At 38.4% G+C, this 23,343-nt stretch overlaps 1 protein-coding gene across 1 annotated transcript in view; it reads right to left on the reverse strand.

Moving 5' to 3' along the window:
- Positions 1–13,747, reverse strand: part of TEX15 (testis expressed 15, meiosis and synapsis associated) — a 70,028-nt gene extending 56,281 nt beyond the window's left edge. The window contains exons 1-2 of the mRNA XM_036250606.1: positions 13,609–13,747; positions 6,683–6,848 (exon numbers count right to left, since the gene is read on the reverse strand). Coding sequence (XP_036106499.1) covers positions 6,683–6,848; positions 13,609–13,747 — 305 coding nt within the window. The remainder of the gene's footprint in view (positions 1–6,682; positions 6,849–13,608) is intronic.
- Positions 13,748–23,343: the final 9,596 nt, after the last annotated feature.

A 23,343-nucleotide genomic window follows, 5' to 3' on the forward strand; every position in this document is an offset into this window, starting at 1 on the left:
GAATATAGATCCGTTTAGTCAACATTAGGCAATAAATGGCTACAAAACTAAGTTATGTACATCCAAAATACATTGGTGGAGAATAGGATAACTGCAGTTAAATTCAGAAAAGTGAAGAAAGACACCACAAAAATGGTCAGCATTAACTGGCCCTTAGTGCAAGATATATCCTTCTAAAAAGAAGTAGCTAGAATTATTTGCCCTCAAAATTCTAAAGGCTAGGAACCAAGGCAAAATCTTGTTTAGACAATGGTTGTGATTAGCAATTTGTCTCCTGGCAACAAGCCTCTCAAACCTTCCATCCCCCAAGGTCCTGAATTTGGAGGGGCCCTTCCTTACCTATTGTATTCCAATTTGATAATACTGGTTTCTTTCCCCAGACTGCCTTTAAAATATATATTCATTATAGAAAGCTTGAGTAATTCCATCTACCAGGTGGAAAGTTCTCAAAAGGAGGTATTTGGGAAATTAAAAGACAATACATTTGTGCTTTGTGGCATACTTATCTCCCAATAAATTTCTTTCCTTTTTAATCCATATTCACATTAACACTGGAAAAAATTACTTTTCATTCAAGCTATTTTGCAAAGCTGATCTGTGAATCTAGGCCATAAGCAGAAAGATTCTTTCTGACCAAATCTGAATTTCAAAGGCTTCTTGGATATAAGCAGAAAATGGGCAAAGCACTTCAACATCCTGAAATTTTTTGGTACAATTTCCCCCCAAATCACAGCCTTATGAAGCATATGGTCTGTACCCCAAAATATAAGGGAATATCACTAATTTATCATCTAGGAACAGTGGGGTTCCTGATTGCCCTCTTCAGGTTAAATCCATATTTTAGAATCTCTTATACAAGTACACCTTTCTCAGTACCAAATTCATTATCAGTTGGAATGCTGTTGACTTCAAGTATAGAAATCCATTCAAACTGGCTTAAAAATAATTTAACTTCTTATAACAAGAAATTCAGAAATCAGGCAGTCTTTATATCAGGGTTGATGATTTCATAACTCCAGAGGTTAAGAATTCAGGTTTTTTCCACCTCTTTGTTTTAGTGTCCTCAGCTTTAGAGTATCCAAACACTAGTCTTTCCTTATTCCAAGAGTGCTATTAATAGCTCGAGCAACAAGCTTCCTTGTTCACATCAGACTGGATTTTGTTTCCCACAAGACTCCCCCGACCCAACACTCCAAGCCAATCAGTCCTCAGAGTGTCACTGGCCCAAACCGATTTAGTTTTGCCCACCCCTGAAATCATAAAGTGAATGAAAATTAACCATGCTCAGATTACTCACACCTACCAGGAGTGTAATGTAAATTGGTCAAGTACAAATTCAATCACAGCATCAAACTGGGTACTGACAATCTTTACAATGATATCCTTTTGTTACAGGATAGTGAGAAGCTAGGAAAATTCTGGGGCAGGAGGAATAGGGAAACTGAGACAAGAAAATTAAGGCCAAACACAGCTAGCTTGCTGCAAAATCTTACCGAGAATAAATGGCTCTCCTCACTCACCAGAGAATGCAGGAAAGGAAGGGGAATGGAAAGGGGAGAGAAGGAGAGTTTTAATTCCTCTTCTCCTCAACCAGAGAATACATAGCATAAATCACCCTGGAATTGCTAAGGCAGGAGGGGAGAGGGGAGAAGAAAGTAGGGAGAGCCCCTCTCACTAAACAAGGAAATCAGCCATCTTGGGGAACGAGGGGAGAAAAGAGAGTTTTCATCTCACTGTTTAAGAGAGTAGTCTCAGAGCTTGTCAAGATAAAATTGCCAGGTGCTTCTCATAAGTTCTGGGAAAGTCATAACAAAGTGAAAGGAAGACCTTGAAAGTTAATCTGTACCAAGATATTCAGCAGAGAAATTTAAAAACCTATAGACAAAAGGGTGTATAATCAATCCCTTAAACTCCCACCAGACTCACTTCTCAGACTAGCTGGAAAGTCCATCTGTGCTCTAGGCTGGATGTAGTTTAATAGATTTGTTTGCCTTGCTTCTTTAATACTTGCTTTATTGCTTTAATAAATTCGTTTTACTACAATGCAATCGTCCAGGGTCACTAGTTTGAATTCTTTCCTATGAGACTGACAAGAACCAAGGTGGAGGGAACAGCCCTCTCCCTTCAACTAAGGGGGTTTTCTGATAACACCTTTTCTGTTGTTTCTGGTGTGCCTGTAACACTTTCATATGTACTTAAAATGTTTAAAGGTCAGTTATCTTAAAATACAAAAGGATCAAACTGATACAAATAAGGCAACAGACTTAAGAATTTAGTTTCTCTTTCATCCACTAAGACCAGCTCAAGTTTCTTAATTCTTCAAAACACCTCTCGTGATTTTTAGGAAGAAGAATCAGTCCCCTCATCTGTACATCTATATTTTTAGTATAACATTAATTTAGCTAGACATATTTTCCACTAGAATGTAAATTCTTTAAGTCTGAGGAGAAACATTTTCCCCTAAGGGTATCAAATACGGTATTTTCTACCCGCAGTTGGAAATCCACATATGGGGAGGGTAGACTGTAGTTTATGGGGATTTTCAACCACAGAGGTGGTCAGTGCCCCAACCCCAACATTATTTAAGGGTCAACTGTAATATCTGACATAGTGAGAACTCAAATGTTTAATGAATGAGTGAATACATAGATATTTAGATTAATGTGTTCTTGCTGCTTTCACAATTAGTAAGTAGTAGATGGAATGTAGATAAAAAGTAGAGATTGGTATCTTTTTGGAGCTTCTTTCTTTTGTTGAGATCACAGATTTATCAAATCCTCTAAGGGAAGTAATGAAAAGAAAATCCAGAGGCAATCAATGTCATTAATACTTTCTTTCTTCATTTTATTAATCTGCTAACCATTCTTATTTTCCCTTTTATTTTTCTTTTTTTACCTGTGCCTTAAGGTTACTTAAGGGTACTTCCTACCATCATCCCTTTTTATTTTATTTTATTTATTTATTTATTTATTTATTTATTTATTTATTTATATCCTCACCCGAGGACACTTTTCCATTTTTTGTTCAGGTAGAGTGGGAGGGGGAGAGAGAGAGAGAGAGAGAGAGAGAAACATTGACGTGAAAGGGACACATCGAGTGGCTGCCACCCACACAACCAACCAGGGCAGGGGACAAACTGCAACCAAGGTACGTGCCCTTAGCAGGAATCAAACCTGGGTCTCTCTGGACCGCAGACCGACTCTCCAACCGCTAAGCCAAACCGGCCAGGGCCCATCATTCCTTTTAAAAAAACATCTAAAATTAGGTTAGGTTAAATAAAAATTCAACCTAATTTAATAATTAAGTGCACTGTGCTACCAGACTGTTTCATACTATAAACACAAAAACAAATATGATAAAACTCACAATATAGTAGAGGAATCAGACACAACAAATATATTGTGGTTAGTCCTATAAAACCAGTATAAAGTTCTATGGGAAACAAGTGAATTTGTCTAATTGGACAAGTAATCAATATATCCTATACCTGTTGGTCATTTAGAATGTCTAATATGTTTTGTTGGGTAGCTGTTCTACCTTTTCTGTAACATTTACAAGGAGAAATAACTAGTTGAAAAGTAAGTTTATATGGTGGTGGTGGAGGGGGTGTTAGGAAAAAGAACAAAATTTTTAAATGCCTAAAAGAACTGAAATCAAGGAACAATGCCAAGAATTATTATTTTTTTATTCTCACCCAAGAATATTTTTCCATTGAGTTTTAGATAGAGAGTAAGGGAGAGGAAGACAGAAGGGAGATGGAAAAGAAGGGGAGAGGAGGAGAGGGGGAAAAAGGGAGAGAGGGAGAGGGAGAGGGAGGAAGGGAGAGAAAGAGAGAGAGAGGGAGGGAAGGCGGGGGGAGAGAGAGATTGAGATTGAGACTGGCTGCCTCCTGAATGACCCCAACCAGGGCTGGAGATTGAACTGTAATCCAGACAAGTGCCCCTGACCAAAATTGAACCTGTGACCCTTTGTTCCACAGGCTGACGCTCTAACCGCTCTAACCGCTCTAACCGTTGAGGCTGAGTCAAACCAGCTGGGGCAAGAATTCATTTTTGACTAAATTGTTTTGTCAACTTGAAGTGTTACAGGATATTAAGAAGCTAGGAAAATTCTAGGATAGGAGTAATAGGGAAACAGGAAAATTAAACAAGGCCAAACAGTTTATAGCAGAACCTTATTTGAGAACAAAGGGTTAAAACCTCTTCTCACTAAAGAACACAGGAAAGCAAAGGGGAAGGGAAGGGGAGAGGAAGGGGAGCCTCTTAATTATTTTTAAAAAATAATTAAAAAAAATTGATTGATTGATTTTTAGACAGAGAGGAGAGAGATCGAGAAACAATGATTTGTTCCACTTATTTATGCATTCATTGGTTGATTCTTGTATGAGCCCTGGCCAAGGATTGAACCCACAACCTTGACATATCGGGACATATCGGAATGACACGCTAACCATCAGAGCCACCCGGCCAGGGTCTAGGAGGAGGAATCTCTTTTTTTTTTTTTCCATCCTCACCTGAGGACATTTTTTTTTTTTTTTTTTTTGATAGTTTGTTCAGATAGAGTGGGAAGGAGAGAGAGAGAAACATCGACGTGAAAGGGACACATCGAGTGGCTGCCACCCACACGACCCAACCAGGGCCGGGGACAAACTGCAACCAAAGTACGTGCCCTTAGCGGGAACTGAACCCAGGTCTCTCCAGACAGCAGGCCAACGCTCTAACTGCTGAGCTAAACCGGCCAGGGCATAGGAGGAGGATTGATGCCCTTTCTCTCTCACCAGAGAATACATAGTATAAATCACCCTGGAAGTGGTAAGATGGGACGGAGGAAGGAAAAAAAAATGCAGTTTTCATCTCACTACTGAAATAGTGAAGCCAGCAGTCCGGGGCTTGTCAAGATAAAATCACCAGGTAGGTACTTCTCATAAATTCTAGGAAGGCCATAACAATGTACCAAGTTAATCTGTACCAAGATATTCAACAGAGGCATTTAAAAACCTATAGGCTGACCCTGGCCAGTCTGGCTCAGAGTTAGACCACAGGTCTGCAGACTGAAGGGTATTGGGTTTGATACCTGGCCCCAGTTGGGGTCATGTGAGAAGCAACCTATTGATGTGCCTCTCTCACATGGATGTGTGTCTCTCTCTTTCTTTTCCTCCCTCCCTTGCACTCTATCTAAAAATCAATGGAAAAAATATCATCAGGTGAGGATTAACAACAACAAAAAAACAAACAAAAATACCTATAGACTGAAAAATGTATAAATGCTAGCCTCCCCCTCCCCAGGTTAGCTGAGAGAACTCATCTGTGCTTATAGGCCAGATGTATTTTGATAAATTTGCTTGCTTTGCTTCTTTAATAAATTTACCTGCTTTACTTTTTAAAATAAACTGGCTTTATTACAATGCTGTCACTCATTTGAATTAATTCCTATGAGACTGACAAGCACTGAGGAGGGGACATCCCTCTCCCTTCAGCTCAAGGGGCTGTCTAATAACACCTTTTCCTATGTTTTGGTACCTATAACAGAAGGGGCAGGATATAGCCAGTCCATTCTACTTTTGCTGAAAACTGTGGGTTTTAGATAAAAAGAATACGCCATCAACTAATTCTGTCATTCCTGTAAGTTCTCCCAAAATAACACCCAGTAAGACAGCATGTGTGAGTCAAGGAGAATTGATTCTAAAACAAACAAACAAAAACCCCCAAACATTTCAAAACAAATTCTAAGGGTGCATCCATCAGCTTTTAAGATGAATGCAGACTGGTAAATGAGGCAAGTTCAGATAATGAAAAACCTAAACTGAATTTTGTTCACATAAGATCTATACATATAAATACAAAATGTTTACAATGAAAACTTTGCATATGCGCTGATTCTTATCAAAATAACATAATGGAATGCACTGTCCCTAAAAAGAGAAGCACTTTTTAAAAATTAAGTGTCAAAAATAATGCTTCTAGTGAAATAGTTGGAAATAGCCACATAAAATCCCTCCTAATAAAAACGACTCAGTCTCTGAAGAGCTAAGTCAAGGAAAAAAGTTACTTTCTAAATACTTTAACTACTGTTTTATCTAGCAGGAGGCACAAAGGGATCTACAAAATTGCTGCTTAATGAATGTGTTGATGTATGCTTCTGAAAATTTTATCAAGATTAAAAAGTTAGGAGTGTCTGAAATCTGGCTAATAAATTATGAAACTTACTAATCAAATCTGACACTTAGCTTTTCACTATTAGAAAAGGCTATAAGAAGGCAACAAAATATAATGAATAAACACAATCTAGCCCTGGCCGGTTTGGCTCAGCGGTTAGAGCGTCCACCTGCGGTCCGGAGAGACCCGGGTTCGGTTCCCGCTAAGGGCACGTACCTCGGTTGCAGTTTGTCCCCGGCCCTGGTTGGTCGTGCGGGTGGCAGCCACTCGATGTGTCCCTTTCACATCGATGTTTCCCTCTCTCTCTCTTCCTCTCTCTCCCTCCCACTCTATCTGTACAAAAAATGGAAAAATGTCCTCGGGTGAGGATAAAAAAAAACCAAACAAACAAAAAATACAATCTGTACTTATTTTCTTAGTAATCTTTATCAAACCTCAAATGGAAGAAATAACAAATTCACACAAGACTTCATAGTAAAAACAAACAAAACAAAAATCTCAAACTTCTTTAGGTCATGATAACTTACCTCTTAGAAGTAAATTTTTTTTCCAGATCCTCATTGTGAACCAGTTTTGTATCTCCAAACTGCCATGATGACTGTAGATCACAACTTACATCAAGACGGCACTGGTTAAGAGTATTATGTATGAAACTATACTCTCTAGTATTGGTGAAACAAGGTGACAAGTAAACTAAAGATAAGGAAAAGGGCAAGTGATTTATTTGTGATTAAAATGATATCCTTGTACAATGACAACTGTATATCTAATACACGACACAAAATTACCAAGTACTTGAGATTTTCATTAATATCTGGAGGCAACATTTTATATTTAAGGTTCTAATACAGACTCCCTACACCGGTTATAAATGAAAATATGAAACTTGTTTTTCTCCATATACCTCTTGAAAGTTGACACAGATATACTAGATAGTATTAGAATTCAGTTGACTCATTTTCAATTTAAAATGAATACTGACTCTACAGCATGCATTGTGATACACACACTTGGAAACTACTGTTAGTACATGAATATTTCTTGTATTTCCCCTAAAATAGAAAACCTATATACTAGTAAACTATTTGGTTCTTTTGACTTGCAAAATACCAGAACATCTTTATAAACTGCTGACTGATACAGTGACAAAAATAAGAAGTAACAGACTTTTTCAGGACAATGAGCAATGTTTTAAGCATTGCTATATTAAGTACACACACAAAAGGATTAAAACCCTTAAGAGGATTCGGAGGAGAGCAAAGAACAGACACAGTTGATTCTTGTTATTAAAGTTGCCAACAACATTGAATTAGTGACTATAAGCATACCTCAGATTTAGTGTGGGTTCAGTTCCAGATCATTGTAATAAAGCAAATGTTGTGCTAAATTGAGTCATATGAATTTTTTGGTTCCCCAGTGCATACGAAAGTTATGTTCACACTATACTATAGTCTATTAGTGTGCAATAAATAGCATTATGTTGGAAAAAATGTACATACCTAAATTAAAAATACTTTATGGCTGCCCTTGCCGGTTTGGCTCAGCGGTTGGAGCGTCGGCCTGCGGTCCGGAGAGACCCAGGTTCGGTTCTCGCTAAGGGCACGTACCTCAGTTGCAGTTTGTCCCCGGCCCTGGTTGGCTGTGTGGGTGGCAGCCACTCGATGTGTCCCTTTCACGTCGATGTTTCTCTCTGTTCCTCTCTCTCAATCCCACTCTACCTGGACAAGGTGTGGAAAAGTGTCCTCGGGTGAGGAGGATTAAAAAAAAACAAAAAAAACTTTATTGCTAAAAAATGCTAACCATTATTTGAGGCTTAAGCAAGTCATAATCTTTTTGTTGGTAGAGGTTTGCTGGTGGCTAATGACTGGTCAAGGTGGTGGTTGGTGATGGCTGGGACGACTGTGGCAATTTTTTTGTTGTTATTAATCCTTAACTGAGGATATTTTCCCACTGATTTTTATTTAAAAAAAAATTTTTTTTCTGCCCTGGCCAGTTTTGCTCAGCGGTTAGAGCATCAGCCTGCAATCCAGAGAGACCTGGGTGCAGTTCCCGTTAAGGGCACGTATCTCAGTTGCAGTTTGTCCCTGGCCCTGGTTGGGTTGTGCAGGTGGCAGCCACTCAGTGTGTCCCTTTCACATCGATGTTTCTCTCTCTCTCTCCCTCCCACTCTATCTGAACAAAAAAATGGAAAAATGTCCTCAGGTGAGAATAAAAAAAAAATGTTTTTTTTTCTTTATTGATTTTAGAGAGAGAGGAAATGAGAGAGAGAGAAACATTGATGAAAGAGAACACTGATTGGCCACCTCCTGCATGCTTCCCACTGGAGATTTGGCCTATAACCTTGGCATGTGCCCTGAATGGGAATCGAACTCGTGACCTCTTGGTGCATGGGTCAACGCTCAACCACTAAGCCACACTGGCAGGGCTTCCCACTGATTTTTAGATAAAGTGGAAGGGAGGGAGAGAGAGAGAAACACTAATGTGAGAGAGACACATTGGATGCCTCCTGCACAACCCGACTGGGGCCAGAGATTGAACCTACAGGTATTTGTCCCCGATTAGGAATCAAACCTGAGACCCTTCGTTCCATGGGCTGACACTCTTAACCACTGAGCCAAACTGGTCAAGGCTGTGGCAATTTTTTTAAAGTAAAAATTCAGTTATTCATCTGTTTATGACATAGTACACCAAAGACAAAGTATTTCACATCATAGATTTCACTTCCAACTCTTTGGAATGTTCATTTCTTTGGCTAAAAGGAGAGATTAGATGGGAAAGCCAGACAATGCTTAGGCAACTGAAATAAGGTAGGGGCAGGAGCAATGCTAACATCACAGGGATGGGCACAGAGGGCAATTAGTTGCAAGCTGATTTTCTACAATTGTTGGCTGGAAGCATAGGAGCACCACTCTTGGAGCTTGAGCCATAACAGGCCCCAGTCATCCCCACCACACAGGTATAGCAGCGCTTTCTGGTAGTCACCTTTGGAGTCTTTCTGGAAATAATAATACAGGAACTTGCCATACTTTCTTTTGAATTCAGACCTAATTTTCAACATGTCCAGTTCACTGTAGGAGACCATGATTCTGATCAGGACCTTATCTCATGTCCCTTTGCCCTTCATGGTCATATAGTCAGTCAGAAAAATACAGGGGCTTGTTCTGGGTATGTTCACAGCTCTTGGCACCTAGCCCAACTGGACCAGGTTCAGGAAAGCATTTTCCAGATCTCCCTTGACTTCCTTCTTGATGCTCTCCAACATGTCATAAGGGCCATAGTTCTTGTAACTGTCAAATCATTTCTGGATGTGACATATGCTCTGCTCTGTCATGATGCTAATTCACTTGGGAATATCAGTTCCTTTCCTCTTCAATCCAGTATCACAGAAGTTCCAGGCAACTTGGTCAATCGGTTAATAATCAATGACAGAGCCATCTTCTGCTCTTCTACCCTTTGGGAGTGCAACCATCAGCTTGCAGAAGTCATCAGATGTGTCAAAATCAATCTTATCAGAATCAATCTTATACATCTCCTTGCAAACTCTTACTTTCCTGCAGTTCCTGGTTGGTCCTTGAACAGGTGATCTCACTGAGAGAGTCCTCATCAGTCCCCAGCCCCTTCATGAAAGCCTGCAGCCTGGAAGCATCATACTGAGCATGTGTTTTCAACAGGCCCCAAATCACCGTCTCTAGGTGATCCCACAAGGCTTAGTGCTGATGCAAGTTCCTTTTTGGTCCTCTAGTAGGTGAAAGCAATATCCTGTCTCTGTTTATTGTTGTGGTTGGTCAACATGCTGATGATGGTGACCTCATCCACACCTTTGGTCTTGATGGCTGTTTTAATGTTCAAAGCATCCTGGTCAGCATTAAAGTTGGTGTAGGCTATGACTGACCTGTACACACTTGGGGGTGTAGAGTGATCACCCTCCAAATTGAGCTTGCACAGAATTTCATGAACAGTAGACATTTGAAAGAAGCTGAGCTAGGCGCCAAGAGCTGTGAATATCCCCAGATGCGAGCTGTGGCAATTACTTAAAATAAGACAACAGTGAAGTTTGCCATATTGATTTGACTCTTCCTTTCATGAAGGATTTCACTACAGCATGTGATGCTGTTTGACAGCATTTTACTCACCATATAATTTCTTTCTAAATTAGAGTCTATCTTTTTAAACCCTGCTGTTGCTTTATCAACTAAGTTTATGTAATATTCTAAATAGTACTTTGTTGTCATTTCAGTAATCTCCACAGCATCTTCATCAGGAGTCGATTCCATCTTAAAAAACCACTTTCTTTGTTCATCCATAAGCAGCAACTCCTCATCCATTGAAGTTTTATTGTGAGATTGCTGCAACACAGTCACATCTTTGTTTTCCATTTCTAATTCTAGCTCTTTTGCTATGTCCACCATATCTGCAGTTGCTTCCTCTACTGAAGTCTTGAACCCCTCAGTCATCCACGAGGATTGAAACCAATTTCTTCCAAACTCCTGTTAATGATGTTATTTTGACCTCTTCTTTTGAATCATAAATGTTCTTAACGGCATCTCAGGTTTCTAGAAGGTTTTGCATTTATGGATGCTGGGTTAGCAGGCATGGAAACAACATTAATCTCATTGTATATCTCCATCAGAGTGCTTGTGTGACCAGGGACACTGATGATGAGCAGTGTTATTTTGAAATAATTTTTTTTTAGCAGATCTCAACAATGGGCTTAAAGTACTCAATAAACCATATTGTAAACAGATGTGCTGTTATCCAGGCTTTGCTGTTTCATTTATGGAGCACAGGCTAAGTAGATTTAGCATAATTTTTAAGGGCCCTAAGATTTTCAGGATGGTAAATGAGCACTGGCTTCAACCTAAAGCCAGTTGCATTAGCCCCTAACAAGAGAGTGAGCCTATCCTTTGAAGCTTTACACCCAGGTATTAACTTATTCCTAGCTGTGACAGTCCTAGATGGTATATTTCTCCAATACAAAGCTGTTTTCTCTACAATGAAAATCTGTTGTTCAATGTTGTCCCCTTCATTAATTATCTTAGATGCTCTGGATAACTTGCTGCAGCTTCTACATCAGCACCTGTTGTTTCATTTTGTACTTTTATGCGATGGAGACAGCTTCTTTCCTTAAACACATGAACCAACCTCTGCTAGCTACAAATTTTTCTTCTGCAGTTTCCTCACCTCTCTCAGTCTTCAAAGAATTGAAGAGAGTTAGTGTCTTGAGCTGCATTAGGTTTTGGCTTAAGGGAATGTTGTGGCTGGTTCTCCACATCAGCAATAAGGCTGTTGTTTCACTTTCTTATCATTTGTGCATTCACTGTAGCACTTTTAATTTCCTCCAACAACTTTTCCTTTGCAAACAATAAAAATAGAACCTGGTGGTTTTAATTTGCATTTCTTTCATTATTAGTGAAATAAATAAATATGAGATGAAATAAATATGAGAAAAATGAGATGATTTATTTATTTATTTATTTATTTATTTTATTTATTTCTGTATGTGTGAATCAGTTGTTTCTATCTTTTTCTATATTATGATGGGTGCTTTAAAAGCCTTGTCAGATAATTCCAATATTTGTTTCATCGCTGTGTTGGCATCTGTTGATTATTTTTTCTCATTCAAGTTGAGATTTTCCTGGGTGGTGGTAAGATAAGTAATTTGTGTCATTTTTTTAAGATAAGTAATTTTTAAATTACATCTTGGCCCTGGCAGGTATGGCTCAGTTGGCTGGAGTGTTGTCCTGTACACAGAAAGGTTCCAGGTTCAATTCCCAGTCAGAGCACATACCTAGGCTGTGGGGTCGGTCGCCACTTGGGGCGCATACAAGAAGCAATCAATCAATGTTTCTCTCTCACCCTGTTGTTTTTCTCTCTCTCTCTCCTTTCCTTTCTCTCTTAAAAAAATTTTTTTTTAAATCAATAAACATATCCTCCAGTGAGGATTCAAAACCAAATTACATCTTGGTCATTTGAGTATTGTCGAGAGACTCTGGATCACATTTAATCTTGTGTTTTAATAAGCCTCTTCTAAAACTGTACTGGTAGAATAAAGTGTGCCTGAAGGGAACGGAGGGGGAGTGTCAACTCTTCACCATCAGGCAGAATTGAAGTCCTGGCTTTCCACAGGGTCTCCATTGATGTCCTGGGGGGGGGGGGGGGGAGTGCCTTGTTACCATAATAAAGGGGAAGACCTCTACTTTCTTACTCAGACTCCAAATTTAAAGTGCTACAGTGAACGCACAAATGATAAAATGAAACAGCCTTACTGCTGATGTGGAGAAAGTGTTAAGTGGTCTGGATAGCTCAAACCAGCCAAAACATTCCCTTAAGCCAAAAACTAATGCAGCACAAGACACTCCTCAATTCTATGAAGACTGAGAGAAATGAGGAAGATGCAGAAGAAAAATCTGCAGCTAGCAGAGGTTGGAGGGGGACAGATGCCTTGTTACAGGTGGGTGTAATAGATTTCTATGCTGCTCACTTTGTCTTCACTGACTCTACTCCCAGTAAGAAGAAGTGATTCATCACTAAAGGGCAGAGGTGGAAATCCACTGACACTTCATGGGTGGGAGATGGCAGGGAGGAGAATTTGTTACTGTCACAGAGGGGACAGACATAGGTGGAACTCTCTGCCTCTACTTACCTTTGCTGACAAAGGTGTAGGGGCTATATTTTTTTCCCTCTAGTGTTTTGCAGGAGTAGGGTGTTTACTGTCAAATAGGCTTTTTTTTTAATCCTCACCTGAGGATATTTTCCCATTGGTTTTTAGATAGAGTGGAAGGGAGGAAGGGCAGGGGTAGAGAGAAAAACATAGATGTGAGAGAGACACATCAATTGCTTGCCTCCTGCATGACCTCAACTGGGGCCAGGGATCAAATCTGAAACCCAAGTATGTGCCCTTGATCAGGAATTGAACCCAAAACCCTTCAATCTGTGGGCCAATAATCTAACCGCTGAGCCAAACTGGCCAAGGCAGTTTCTATTTTTCTAGGATGTCCCTTTCCCAGTCCTTGGTAGGGGAAGACTTTTCTTTTTGGGTATGTTTGACAATTGGCTTTCCTGAGTTGTGGGCATACCATCTGAGACATGGAGGAAACAAAAAGAAAATTGAGAGAACTTAATGCTATGCCATTCCTTGAGTCTCAGGGTCCCCAACCAGCCTGTTATCTTCTCTCCACCTTTCAAAGTCTTCTAATGTTTGTTTTATGTATGATGTTCAGCGTTTTTAGGTGTACTTAGTGGGAGGGACAGGAGACAGGTCTATTCCATTTTATGTGGAACCAAAGTACATGTATGTTTAAGGCATTAAAGGCCTGACTTAAGCTAATTTTATAGTCAAAATAGAAGATAAACAAAGAAGCAGAGAAATGCAGTAAGTTATGAAATAAACATAAACTTAGAAGCAGAGAAATGCAGTAATAATTATGAAATACAGAAATAGTTACGAAATTACCTTTCCCAGATTTCCTCCTGATCTTGGGAATGGTAAATTTCTTCAAAGGATTGTCTTCTACACCAGTAACTAATAAAGGTTCACTGGTTGAGTTCATTTTCCACAGTGTCTTGTGTTTAGCAATCTCTTTCATTTCCATTTTTTTGGTGGCCTAAAATCAACCTAAAGTTATTAAGCAAAAAGTCAAGAAATACATAAGAGGCATTTAAAAGTTCTTACAGGAATTAAATAAAGATATATTTTTGGTCACACTTGCAACAGGTTTCAATCTTAATTTGTCAGGTTAAATATTTATTTTGTAGTTTCTAATAGACTTTTTCCTTGTAATTCATGTAATTGTAATTGTGTAACAAAAAGCCTCTGTGCTCCTGAAAAACTTAAGAGCTACCAATCACCTATTTTTTAACCAACATTTGGTAAAATTGTTGCCAAATACTTTACTTTATACAGTATTTTTACTAGACACCTCTGTGAATAGACAATATTCTCTAAATCAGAATCTCTGGCTTTGGAAGAAACTTATGAAAGTCATAAGCCAACTATTACATGGCTATCCCAACAATTGATGGTCTAAAACAGTCACTCAATGACTGCTGTTCATAAGTATCACTCTACAAATGGTTTAAGACATCATGTATTGTCATACTAGTAATAAATTCCTTTTCCTCCCTCCCCCGCTTCTCTTCCCACCCCCTACACTGACTGACTCTTAATCTTTCAAGTAGAACTCAGATTGTATATCAAAGGAAAGTTATGAAGCCCATGTACATATAAACATGTATTTTTCATACCACTTTATAATATAGTTCATGGGCTTTCTGATATCAACTGCTTAGCTCAAACGTTAGATAACAATCCAAAATAAGAGCTGTCAAAATTCCACAGAAGGATCACAAAGGATAAGGTTCTATTAAAGCTTCATAAAGGATCTTCCCCCTAATCCACACTCTTCCTCCCTTTATGAAAGGTGATCTTGCATCTCCCAATCAATCATGGATCAGAATAGGGAACGGACAACATCTCTAGAAAGAGAAGAAAATCAGTTTTTCATCTAGTCACATTAATATACACTAGTGGTACTGACTCTTAATAAGAATAAACTTAAGATCCACCAGCTCCAGAGATAGCTGCCAAGACTGCCAAAGTCACCTGGTAGTTTTGTAAGGGTGTTGGAAAAGGGAGAATAATTTATTTAGAATGACTTATATGACAAACAAATTCTTCAATTAATCATGATCTATACCTACTCTACACAAAGGTATACAATCATCAGTTGAATATATTTTACTTGAAGAGCTGTATGCTGTGACAATCCTCAATATTGCTTTTATTTTATTTTATTGATTGATTGATTAATTTTGCATTTATCTTCAGATAGAGCGGGAGAGAGAAACATCGATGTGAGAGAGACACATTGACTGGTTGCCACCCACACAACTCCAACCAGGGCCGGGACAGATCACAACTGAGGTACGTGCCCTTAGTGGGAACCGAACCCGGGTCTCTCTGGTCTGCAGGCCAATGCTCTAACCGCTGAGCCAAAATGGCCAGGGCCTCAATATTGCTTTTAAATATAGTTAAATTATATTTTCAGTAAAGACTAATGATATTTCAAATGTATGGTTTCTAATAAAATGTTTCTCTAGTTGTAATAAAGTCTTAAGGGATTCTCTTAATTTGTTTAGAAACACTACCTCAAGTTAAGAATACAAGGACACACGCTATCATTGCTTCCTTTTAACAGTATAATAGAGGTGTTTACAATGGTAAAAGAAATAAAAAGTATAAAGGAACTAAAAAGCAAGAAGGAAAAATAAAATGGCTTGGAGATTTCTGGGAGTGAGGAGGAGTCTCAACTTATAAAAGAAAGCTTAGACCCAAATACTATAGACAAATTCAGAAATGACAATATCAAGTACCTCACATGGATGCAGAACCTGGTACACAGTTAACTATACATAATTAACCATTAGTGTACCCTGGAAGCCTATACTATGAAACCAAGTTATAGTTTGTCAAGAAGCACAGTATTGTAAAGTTAACTAGCTGAGAAGGCAAATGATGTTGGTTCTGATTCTAGCTCTGCAAACAAATTAACCTTGGAGAAGTCATTAACTTCCTATACAGAGCATTACTGTGTGTATTATCCAGAGACAAATTAGTGGCAAATGAACAAATCCCTTTTATGTTAAATAGCCAGGTCAAAAGACTTAATCCTCTCAAAATCTATTTAATTTAATTTATTTAATTATTTTTGGTTAATCCTCACTCGAGGCTATTTTTCCATTGATTTTTTTTTTTTTTTTTTTTAGATAGAGGTGAAGGGAGGGAAAGAGAGAGAGAGAGAGAGACATCAATGTGAGAGAAACACATAGAGTGGTTGTCTCCTGCATGACCCAGACCAGGGCCGAGGGCTGAACCTACATGCCCTTGATCAGGAATCCTATCTGAGACCCTTTGGTCCAAGAGACAAAGCTCTAACTGCTGAGCCAAACTGGTCAGGGCTCAAAGTCTGTTTTAAAAGAATACTTCTACTGAGATTCCTAAGACTATCATTAAAAAGTAAAGACCTGGCCCTGGCCGGTTTGGTTCAGCAGTTAGAGCATTGGCCCACAGACCAGAGAGGCCCAGGTTCAGTTCCCACTAGGGGCACGCGTACCTCGGTTGCAGTTTGTCCCCAGCCCCTGTTGGGGTCATGTGGGTGACGACCAGTCGATGTCTCTCTCTCACGTCGATGTTTATCTCTCTCTCTTTCTCCTTCTCTCCCTCCTACCCTATCGGAAGATAAATGCAAAAATTTCTCTGGATAAAAAAAAAAAAGTAAAGACCTGAATGCTTGAGACTTCTGGTAACAGATTAAAGACTACTAAATGCACCTGCAAACTCTTTTATCTAGTACTATAAGAATAAGAACAGTACTTTGTAAATAGAAATAAAAACAAAACAGTACTTGGTGTTTCAACTGAACTTAAGAAAGCCCCAGAGTTCTATTAATAAGACTTAAGTACTATCAGTTATGAAAAGATTTCCTAATATAAGGCAATTCAGGACGACTGTAGATATGTGAAGCATTATTAAGAAAGTTGTTTTCAGTTCTGTTGCAAACTTTTACATTAATCAGCTTCTTAACTTTAAACACCTCTAAAAATTTGCGCTCTCTTTTTAACAAAAAGAAACAACGCCTCGCCCTGGTTGGTTTGGCTCAGCAGTTAGAACATCAGCCTGTGGACCAGAGTCTCCTGGGTTCGGTTCCTACTAGGGGCACATACCTCAGTTGCAGTTTGTCCCCGGCCCCGGTTGGGGTTGTGAGGGTGGCAACCAGTCGATGTGTCTAGACACATCGATGTTTCTTTCTCTTCCTGCATCTCTCCCCCCTGCTCTATCTGAAGATAAATGCAAAAATGTCTTTGGGTGGGGGGAGGGAGAAGGAGAAGGGGGGGAGGGAGGGAGAGAGAGAGAGAGAGAGAGAGAAAGCAAGGGTGCCTCAGTTTCAGGATTTTCTGGCAAATAACACTGTTCTATTTTAACTTATTTTTACTATTACCTTTTATTTGTGCCATATAATACTGATTTTCCATACCCAAATATAGTTATGTAAAAAAATAAGTCTATTTTTAAATTACTGAAATAAATTTTTGTATTGATTGTATGCAGATATGACAAAAATCATTCCTCTTCTAGTAATCTCAGGAAAGAGTACCTAAAGAATAAATGATGAATAAATAATATTCTTGGAACTTTAGTCACAAATACACAAATTCTGAATTCTTGAGAGTTCTAAATGGTTGAGACTAAGAATTACTTCTAATAAACAAAAGGTTAAATCAGATCATGCAGTATGATAAATATACACTTAGTGAGATTAAGTCCACTAAATGTATATTTATTTTGTGTATATATATTTTAGTCCAAAGTTTCATTTGCTAGTCTAAGGGTTGGCAAAGTATAGTTTATGGGCCAAATCTAGCCCACTAACTACTTTTGTAGGGTCCACAAGATAAATGACTGAAAAAAAAAATCAGGAATGTTAACATCACTTAAAAATTATATGAAATTCAAGGAGTCAAAGTTAATGGAACACAGAAACACCCTATTCATTTGTCTACTGTCTATGGCTGCTTTCCTCTTATACAGAGTATAGCTGAATAAATGTAACAGACACTATGGCCCACAAAGACTAAAATATTCACTATCTAGCCTTTTGCTGAAAAAGTTTGCCAACTTCTGTTATAGATGAAGCAACTAAGTGTCAAAGAATTGAAACAATAATAACTAGGTCTCATGATAGTCACTTCAGGGCTCTTTCTCCTCCTACACTCCCACTGTCACAATGATCTCAACACTATATTCTGGATTTCATCCCTACCCACTTTGCTTCTCTCTATCCTGCTCAACAGTATTTAAATAGGCTCAAACCTGATCATTTAAAACACAAAATAAACAAAACCTGCCAGGGTCTGATTTGCCCTTATCTAGATCACTTCCTCCCTCCTTCCTCCTCAGTCTTTAATTTCCACCACCATTACTCTACCTAAAAAGCAATCTTCAGTCACCCATGTCCACACCAGTCTCTCACTCACATTAGTACATTTCTGGTTCATAACTTACATGGACTTTCTACGTTTGATACTCGACCAATGAGCTCTTCCTGAGTTTTGTGACTTCATAATCCTGACTTTACAGTCACTTCTCAAGTAGTGCTTTCTTAGTCTCTTAATAACTCATCTTTCTTTCCCTGGCCTTTATTACTGTTTTAATTAGATTTATTTATTTATTTATTTATTTATTTATTTATTTATTTATTTATTTATTTTTATCCTCACCCAAGGACATTTTTCCATTTTTTGCACAGATAGAGTGGGAGGGAGGGAGGGAGGGAGAGAGAGAGAGAAACATCGATGTGAAAGGGACACATCGAGTGGCTGCCACCCACACGACCAACCAGGGCCGGGGACAAACTGCAACCGAGGTACATGCCCTTAGCGGGAACCGAACCCGGGTGTCTCCAGACCGCAGGCCGATGCTCTAACTGCTGAGCCAAACCGGCCAGGGCTAGTTTTAACTTATATAAGAAATTATTCTTTGAAAAAATATTTTACTATTTTATCTTTGCAAACAATAAAAATAATAGAACCTGGTGGTTTTCATTTGTATTCCTTTCATTATTAGTGAAGATGAGTCATCTCTATCTCATTTATTTATTTATTTTCTGTGAATTACTTGCTCATATCTTTTTCTCCATTTTTTTCCCTACAAGATGGTCTTTTAGTTAATAATTGGTAAGGACTCTATATATAGAGAAAGTAATTCTTAACTTGTCATATGTGTTGCAATATTTTTGTCTTTTAATTTTGTTTATGGCATTTTTCTCCCATAGAATGTTAATTTTTGTGTAGTCTAATTTCTTAGTGTTTTTTTTTTTTTTTTAATCATACTGGGTTTTTATTTTTATTTATTTATTTTATCCTCACCCGAGGACGTTTTCCATTTTTTGTTGTTGTTGTTGTTCAGATAGAGCGGGAGGGAGAGAGAGGAAGAGAGAGAGAGAGAGAAACATCGATGTGAAGGGACACATCGAGCAGCTGCCACCCACACGACCAACCAGGGCCGGGGACAAACTGCAACCGAGGTACATGCCCTTAGCGGGAACCGAACCCGGGTCTCTCTGTACCGCAGGCCGATGCTCCAACCGCTGAGTCAAACCGGCCAGGGCCATACTGGGTTTTTATACTACCACCAACAGTGTATGAGAGTTCCATCTGCTCCATATCCTGACTGGCACTTGATATTGGCAGATTTTAATTTTTTCCAATCTGATAGGTGCAAATATCTCATTGTGGTTATTTTGTATTTCTCTGATTTTTATTTATTTATTTTTTAATCCTCACCTGAGGCTATTTTTTCCTTTTATCTTGAGATAGAGAAGGGAAGAGACAGAGAGAGAGAGAGAGAGAGAGAGAGAGAGAGAGAGAGAGAGAGAGAGAGAAACACCGACGTGAGAGAGACATATCGACTGGTTGCCTCCCACATGACCCCAAACAGGGTCAGGGACGAACTGCAAAAGGTACGTGCCCTTAATCGGAATTGAAACCGGGACCATTTGATCCATGGGTCGATGCTCTAAATACTGAGCCAAACCAGCCAGGGCCTTTTTTTTTTTTTTTTTAATAGCGAGAGAGGAAGAGAGGGTACATTGATGAGAGAAAACATCAATCAGCTTGCCTCCTGCATGCCCCCCACTGGAATATCATTGACTCTATTGATCAATTTTGGAAAAAATGACATTGCTATATTAGTCTTGCTATCTGTGAACATGCTGTATCTTTCCACTTATTCGTGTCATTAGTATTTTTCAGTCAAGTTTTTCATTTTTCCCATGAAGATTTTACATGTTTTAAATAATTTATTCTAAGGTACTTTATATAATTTTAAAATTACTATACATGTTATCTTTAAAAGTTACATTTTATTCACTGCTATTATGTTTGAAATGGTGTTGATGATAATGATAATAATAAAGGCTAACATTTATCTGTAACATTTACTAGGTACCAGACACTTATCTAAGTGAGTTGGATATGTATCATTCTGATCAGTTTAATTCTAATAATATCCTAATGAGTTACTCATATTTTAAATTAGAAAAGGAAGTGAAATAATGTGCCCAAGGGCACAAAGCTAGGAAGTACTGACGCTGGAACTCAAAGCCAGATAATAATGACTTAAGCTTTGTTTAATTCTTTACATTTTTACACCATTTGTTTCTTGTGCTTACATTACTGTGCGGGCTAGAAACTCTAATATATGTCAAATCTTTCCAATGCAGTTGTCCTACAGAATGTGTGTGGGATTGGTTCTAGGACTTCTGCTTATACCAAAATCTGCAGATGCTCAAGTCCCTTACATAAAATGTCATAGTATTTGATATAACTTACACACATCCTCCCATATATTTTAAATCATCTCTAGATTACTTACAATACCTGAAACAATGTAAATGCTATATAGACCATTGCTATGCTATATTGTTTAGGGAATATTGACAATAAAAAAGTCTTAACATGTTCAGTACAGATGCAACCATCCTAGGCCTAACTACAGAGTACATGTGAACAACGACGTAACATTTTTTCCTAATACTCTGATTCACAATTGGTTAAATATGAGTATGTGGAACCCACACAGGGCTGACTGAATAGGTGATGATGCCAGGTGATTTGATCTTTTCCCTTAATTTTTAATTTTAATTTTTTAAATGATTTCTTTTTTTTTTTTCTTGTTAATCCTCACCCAAGGATTTTTTTCCATTGATTTTTAGATAAGAGTGAAAGGAAGGGAGGGGAGAGAGAGAAATATCAATGTGAGAAAGACACATCAATTGGCTGCCTCTCACATGACCCTGATTGAGGCCAGGGAACAAACCTGCAACCAAGGTATGTGCCCTTGACTGGGAATCAAACCTGGGACCCTTCGGTCCGAGGGCTGATGCTCTAACCACTAAACCAAACTGGCCAGGGCTTAAAGGGAATGTTTTAATTCTTTTACAATTAAATGATAAATTCTATTTTTCTTTTTGGCGGGCATACTATATTTCAGGTTAAGTTTTCCTGGGTATAAAATTCTAAACTGACTTCTATTTTCTCTCAGCATTTTGAAGATATTATCTCATTACTTACTGCCATCCACTACTCCTATTAAATCATCTACAATTTAATTGTCATTCATTTATAGGATATCTTTTTCTCTGGCAGCTTTTAAAATCTTCTTTGTCTCAGACAGACAAACCTCAGAGTGTGGGGGGTGGGTAGGGATGGATGAGATGAACCAAAGAACTTACATGCATGTATGCATAACCAATGGATATAGACAACAATGCTAGGGGGCTGGGGGATGGGGTGGGATGGGGAGAAGAGGGCCTGGGGTGGGAGGAGAAACATCTGTAACAAAAATGAATTAATAAAAATTGGAGAAAGAAAAACTTCTTTGTCTCTGATGTTCTGCACTTTCATGATGTTGTAGTCTATCTGATGAACTTCTTATACCTAAGGTTTGATATCTTTGAGAGTGACATAAAATTCTCAGCAACTTTATCTTTGAATGTGGTTCTATCTCCTTAGCATAAAACTTTTACTTATCTATGTTAAAACATCTACCTTTATTGTTCAAGTTTCTTAACCCCTAATTAATATCTTTCAACTCTTCCCTAGGCTGCATTCTCAATAAAGTTCATTATATACATACACAGAGAGATAATGTGGTATCTGGGTTTGCTTAAAAATTATCCAGTTTATAAATGAAGCTTGATAGCTTGATGAGGGTTCATTATAGCATTCAATTTTCTTTCTTTCTTTATAATCTTTGTTGTTGAATGTATTATAGATGTTCCTCATTTTTCCCCCATTGACGCCTCCTCCCCACTCCCACCCCCCTCCTGCCTTATCACACACTGTTGTCTGTGTCATTGGTTATGCATATATGCATATAAGTTCTTTGGTTTATTTCTTCCCACCCCCCAAACCCCCTTCCCTTTGAGGTTTGTCAGTCTAACAACCAATTTGTACTTCTTAATCCCTTCATCTTTTTCATCCATTCCCCCATCCCCCCTCCCATCTGGCAACCAACAAAATGTTCTTTATATCTATGAGAATTGTTTCTGTTCTGCTTGTTCATTTTGTTTGTAGATTCAATTGTTGATAGCTATGTATTCATTGCCATTTTGTTTGTTCATATTTTTTATCTTTTTTCTTCAAGAAGACCCTTCAACATTTCATATAATAACGGTTTGGTGGTGATGAACTCCTTTAACTTTTTCTTGTGTGGGAAACTCTTTATTTGGCCATCGATTCTAAATGACGGCTTTGCAGGATAGGGTAATCTTGGTTGTAGGTTGTTGCTTTTCATCACTCTGAATATTTCTTGCCACTCCCTTCTGGCCTGCAAAGTTTCTTTTGAGAAATCAGCTGACAGCCTTATGGGAACTCCCTTGTAGGTAACTAATTGCTTTTCTCTTGCTGCTTTTAAGATTCTCTCTTTGTCTGGAACATTTTGCATTTTGATGATGATGCCTCTTAGGGTTCATCTTATTTGGGACTCTCTGTGCTTCCTGGACTTGTATGTCTGTTTCCTTCACCAAGTTAGGGAAGTTTTCTGCCATTATTGTTTCAAATAGGTTTTCCATTTCTTGTTCTCTCTCTTCTCCTTCTAGCACACCCAAGACACAAATGTTGGCACGCTTGAAGTTGTCCCAGAGGCTCCTTACACTAGCCTCATTTTTTTGGATTCTTTTTTGTGTTTGCTGTTCTGATTGGGTGTTTTTTGCTTCCTTATATTCCAAATCGATGGTCTGCTTCTTGGCTTTACCTACTCTACTATTGAATCTGTGTAAATTATTCTTTATTTCAGTTAGTGCCTCCTTCATTTCTGACTATGCATCCTTCATTCCTGACTGGTCCTTTTTTATGCTCTTGATGCCCTCACTAAGTTCACTGAGGTTCTCACTAAGTTCATTGAGCAGCATCCTTACAAGCAGTATTTTGAACTCAGCATCTGTTAGGTTGCTTATTTCCATTTCGCTTATTTCTTTTCCTGGGGTTTTGTTCTGTTCTTTCATTTGGGACCTGTTTCTTTGTCTCCTCAGTTTGGCTGCCTCCCTGTGTTTGTTTCTATGTATTACTTAATAAGAGGTATGGGGCTAGCTGAGACCAGATGCTGCTTGTTTGAAAGAATTTAGGAAAA

The sequence above is a fragment of the Molossus molossus genome, unplaced genomic scaffold, assembly GCF_014108415.1.
Source record: "Molossus molossus isolate mMolMol1 unplaced genomic scaffold, mMolMol1.p scaffold_m16_p_9, whole genome shotgun sequence".
NCBI lineage: Eukaryota > Metazoa > Chordata > Mammalia > Chiroptera > Molossidae > Molossus > Molossus molossus.